Source organism: Nicotiana sylvestris, chromosome 2, assembly GCF_000393655.2.
Source record: "Nicotiana sylvestris chromosome 2, ASM39365v2, whole genome shotgun sequence".
NCBI classification, from domain to species: Eukaryota; Viridiplantae; Streptophyta; class Magnoliopsida; order Solanales; family Solanaceae; genus Nicotiana; species Nicotiana sylvestris.
Genome location: NC_091058.1, coordinates 100,409,910 through 100,414,975, shown reverse-complemented (window position 1 = coordinate 100,414,975; position 5,066 = coordinate 100,409,910). Strand labels below are relative to the sequence as shown.

At 38.1% G+C, this 5,066-nt stretch overlaps 1 protein-coding gene across 1 annotated transcript; it reads left to right on the top strand.

Moving 5' to 3' along the window:
- The first annotated feature begins 2,806 nt into the window (after window positions 1-2,806).
- On the top strand, window positions 2,807-4,300 carry LOC104225160 (homeobox-leucine zipper protein HAT22-like). Its single transcript, XM_009776929.2, has 3 exons — window positions 2,807-3,457; window positions 3,600-3,679; window positions 3,767-4,300. Exons 1-3 carry the CDS (start codon window positions 3,023-3,025, stop codon window positions 4,044-4,046), a joined length of 795 nt encoding a protein of 264 aa, XP_009775231.1. The 5' UTR covers window positions 2,807-3,022; the 3' UTR covers window positions 4,047-4,300.
- The last annotated feature ends 766 nt before the right edge of the window (window positions 4,301-5,066 follow it).

Sequence of the window (5,066 nt, the reverse complement as noted above, 5' to 3'; positions counted from 1 at the left end):
GAGTCATACTCAGCTGCTTCACTTTCCACTACCATCATGGAGTTGTCACATTGATCATCATCTTCTTCAGACTCGCTTGAAGAGTTTCCCCATACAGCAAGAGCTTGTTTCACAACATTGTAAGCGATATTTTTCCTCTTGAAGCGTTTATCAGGAACCGAGTTCCTCTTGATTGCTTTGTCAATGTTATTTTTGTATTGATTTTGCTTTAGGAGAGGGCAATCCTTGATGAAGTGTCTTGTCTTACCGCACTTATGACATAGGCCATAACCTTTTGGCTTGTTGGAGCTCCCCTTTTTTGGAATGCCTCCCTTCCTACAAACCATCTTCTAGGAACGTTTTGTCAGGTAAGCCATATCAATATCCTCACCACTTGAATCATTGTTGTCCGTCTTGAGGACCGGGTTTTTCTCCCTTTTGGGCTCTCTTCTCTCATTATCTTTCTTCTTCTTCTTCTTCTTCTTCTTCTTCTTCTTCTTCTTCTTAACCTTTTGGCTTGTTGGAGCTCCCCTTTTTTGGAATGCCTCCTTTCCTACGAACCATCTTCTGGGAACGTTTTGTCAGGTAAGCCATATCAGTATCCTCACCACTTGAATCATTGTTGTCCGTCTTGATGACCAGGTTTTTCTCCCTTTTGGGCTCTCTTCTCTCATTATCCTCCTTCTTCTTCTTTTTCTTCTTCTTCTTCTTCTTCTTCTTCTTCTTCTTCTTCTTCTTCTTCTTCTTCTTCTTCTTCTTCTTCTTCTTCTTCTTCTTCTTCTTCTTCTTCTTCTTCTTCTTCTTTCAATCTGAAATTTAGCTTCTGCAGGTCCTTTGCCTCTATGATAGCATTCACTTTGCTTTCCTAGGAACTGGGCAAAACACTAAGTGTTTTCCTTACAAGTTTGCTTCTTGGAAAGATTTCTCTTAGAGAATGAAGCTCATTGATGATGGAGGTGGAGCGAGTATGCATATCCTAGATGGATTCATCATCCTTCATCTTAAAGAGCACGTATTATGTGGTCAGCATGTCAATCTGTGATTGCTTAACTTGGGTCGTCCCTTCATGAGCTGTTTGGAGAGCTTCCCAGATTTTCTTAGCAGATTGGCATGTTGAAATCCTGTTGTATTCATCAAGACCAATCCCGCATACAAGAATTTTCTTAGCCCAAAAGTTTTTCTCAATGGCCTTGTGGTTAGCATCATTATATTCCTTTTTAGTTTTAGGAATAGTCACTGCGGGGTCTCCAACGGTCTTAGTAGGTACAAAGGGTTCATCACAGAGGATATCCCAAAGCTCTGAGTCTTTAGCCATGATGAAGTCGTGCATCCTTATTTTTCATCATCCATAATATTGGTTGTTGAACCTTGGTAGTCTGTAGGTAGACTGGCCTTCTTTGAAGTTTGGCGGAGTAACCATGAGGATCCTTTCTAGGTTTTAGCCTAATATAAAGAACCTACTCTAATACCAATTGATTGAAATTAAGGGTCCACCAAACTATATAGAGAACCAGGTTCTCTATTAGTTCACACTGAACACACGCACGCTGCAGTAAGTAAATGACACAATGGAGTTTTACATGGAAAACTCCCAGCTCACCGGATCAAAAATCACGACCTACCCTTGTAGGATTTCAACTTCACTACTAAGCAAACTTTAGATTACAAACTATTGTAACTTAGGAATTAACCTATTAATCCTTCACTAACTTGTAACAACACTATTACAAGCCACTTTGTAATAACTCTATTACAAAGACTTTACAACTCGACTAACTCTAGCCAAGACACAAACACAAGGGTTTATGATTTACAAAGATTTCCTACACAATGCTTCTAACTAAGCTAAATAGGAATTACAAGTAAGGTGCTTTAACAAAGGTACAACACAAGTAAGGACATATGATAACACGATACATAGAACTGGTCCGTTGTTATGCTTTTCTTTGTTCTTGATGCCCTTGAGAGTCACCTGCAAGATTGATAGATGACTTGAGAGAATACTTGATCAATTCTTGAATGTGCAAGTGCTATGTTTTTACCTTTCTTGATGTTAATAATTCATTTTTGTCATCACTTTAATTGATGTAAGCAAGTTAGGTAAAGGGCGTCCTCCATAAAGTTGACTGCTGCACTGTTTCTGTACTGTAGCGTATGCAGACAACAACTTTACAGCTGAGGCAGTTAACTTGTACAGTCTCCTCGGGAATCGGTAGCTATCTATTCCCTCTGCTGTTTCTTTGACTCTGAAGAGTTCAATTGTATCCCCAACTGGAGACTTGCTGATCTTTAAGTTCTTAAGAATGCATATCATGTTCCTTATCTAGTTCTTAACAGTAAATTTATTAGATCATCAAAACATAATAGGAATACACATATAACCTATCAAAAAAGTAAATAAATATGATAAAAACGCCAATGAATCGTAAGAAAGAGAATAAAGCCAATGTTTGTGATAAACAGCAGTGAAATATTGGTACGGTGATGGGTGGCAAAAGGGAAGACGTATGATTCTCCATTTCCATGTGAATCCACGTAATTCATTCTATGCATTTATTCTTTTGGTATTCCAAAAGTTCAAGTAATGAGAGAGAGCGTATCCTTGTTTGGTTAAATTGTTGGGGAGGGTGGGTTAGTTCCCTCGCTTTTTGGTCAGTATTATAGTGGAGAGAGATAGCACTTAACCGTAGTGGGGTTTTAAATGGTCAACCTATGAAGAGAGAAAAAAATGGACTTTTAATAATTCCTACACTCTACTTTCACTCCTTTGATTATTAATCATAGATAGATAGATATATAGACCACCCACCCACGCACTTACCACATACCCAGAACACAGACACAAAAGTCTTATTCCTCAGTTTCCCTTTCAACAAACCCAAGCGCTACGCCTAATTCGGTAGCCCCAAGTCTCTTACAATATATATCCCACAACTCCTCCTCTCTTTTCCACCATTCCTCACAAGAAAAACTAAAGTTAACACTTGTTTCTTTTTCTTTTCAATTCAACATTCCTCCTCACTGGTCTTCTTTTCACACATAGATGGGTAGTTTTGATGATATTTCTAACACAGGCCTGGTTTTAGGATTAGGCTTTTCCACAACGGTTGATCAGAAATCAACAAAAATACTACTGGCCGGCAAAGGGCCGTCTCTTGGCTTTGAACCGTCACTAACGTTAAGCCTTTCCGGTGATCGTACCTATAATGAACAGCAGCAGGCAGCTAAGAAGGTTAAGAATGATCATCAATCGGCTGATTTGTATCGACAAGACAGTGCAGCTTCCTCCTACTCTAATGCTAGCGTGAAAAGGGAGAGAGACGCTGGTAGTGAAGAGACGACTGAGGTAGAGAGAGTTTCCTCCAGAGTTAGCGATGAAGATGATGATGGTTCTAACGCTAGGAAGAAACTTAGGCTCACTAAAGCACAATCTGCTCTTTTAGAGGAAAGCTTCAAGCAACACAGCACTCTCAATCCTGTAAGCTCTCCTGCTACTTTTCTTGATTAAACCCCTATATATTTTCTTTCTTTTGATGGGTATACGCACACGTAATATATAATATAGATCCATTTCTGTACACACTGGTACGCTAGCTCACAACTAATTTCTAATTATGCAGAAGCAAAAACAGGACTTGGCCAGGGATCTGAATCTAAGGCCTCGTCAGGTTGAAGTCTGGTTCCAGAACAGAAGAGCCAGGTAGGACTAACGATTTTTTAAGAAAAAACATTTTTCTATTAGAAAATAAGGAAACATAAAATTGATGGAATCGTTTCTTTTTTACAGAACAAAGCTGAAGCAAACAGAGGTAGACTGTGAGTTCCTGAAAAAATGTTGCGCGACGCTAACAGAGGAAAACAGGAGGCTTCACAAGGAATTGCAAGAACTGAAGGCTGTAAAAATAGCGCAACCTTTGTACATGCAGCTGCCGGCGGCCACGTTAACCATGTGTCCTTCTTGCGAGAGGATCGGCGGCGTCGGAGAAAATCCATCGAAGAATCCTTTCACTTTGGCTCAGAAGCCTCACTTCTACAATTCCTTCACCAATCCATCAGCAGCTTGTTAAGTAGAGGGCATTTATAAATAATATAATATACTCTCTATTAGTATATGATATAAACAATATCATCTTTAGAATATCTCCCAAAGCCGCCACTTTTTTTGGTTAAGGGCTTGTATGAAATCAACTGACTAGTGCAGTTGTATGTGTAGAGTTAGAATTAAGGTCACTAATCAATCATTTTAATTTGTTTCTTATGATCATATTATAAGTCTGTAAATAGTTAAGGAATATAATACATATGGATGGATTATTATTTATATTAGATCTGTTGAACTTTTCTTCGTTTTATTTCTTTCTACATTTTTAATTTTAACTCGTGTACATTTCTTCTTTTTCTCGTGTCTCTACAATCTTCTCAATTATTGGTGTCTCATGATTCGGGCAAAGGAGCTCCCAAAAGGCAAAAAGGCCAAAAAAGAAAAGGAAAAAAAAATGTGACGAGAAGATGATTCGGGTGTTATCGCAAACGATATTTGTGTGAATTACATATTCGTATAATTATCAGAAAGGAATTAAATCTGGACGGACCGAAAAATTCTGGACATAGAAGATGAAGATGATAATGTATTCTTTGAATATATTATGATGTTGTGCACCACTTGATAATAAATGATTAGACAGATGCATGCTTGAAGCATTATCCATCATGTATAGAGAGAAAATTAAAAAGAAAGAAGGGAATAGTTAGAAAAGGATAGCATACCAAATCTTTTAAAATCTTTTTAGCAAACAAAAAGAGAAAGATAATGATAATTCAGTTGGAGGTGTTTAATGATGATGAGATGATGTGTAAGGTGGGGAAAGAGAGAAAAAAGGTTGGTATCTAGGTGGGGGTCAGCTCACGTGTATCTGTCTCTAGTTTTGTTAGTTAATGATAGAGAAAGTGTCAACATGAATAAAGGGGAGAGGGGACACTGCCTGCCTGCCTGCTACAGCCGTGTAGATAAAGAAAGGAATGGCGATAAATAAAGGAAAATTAAAACATTAAAGAAACTCCAATTCTTCATCTTTCGCATAATTTAA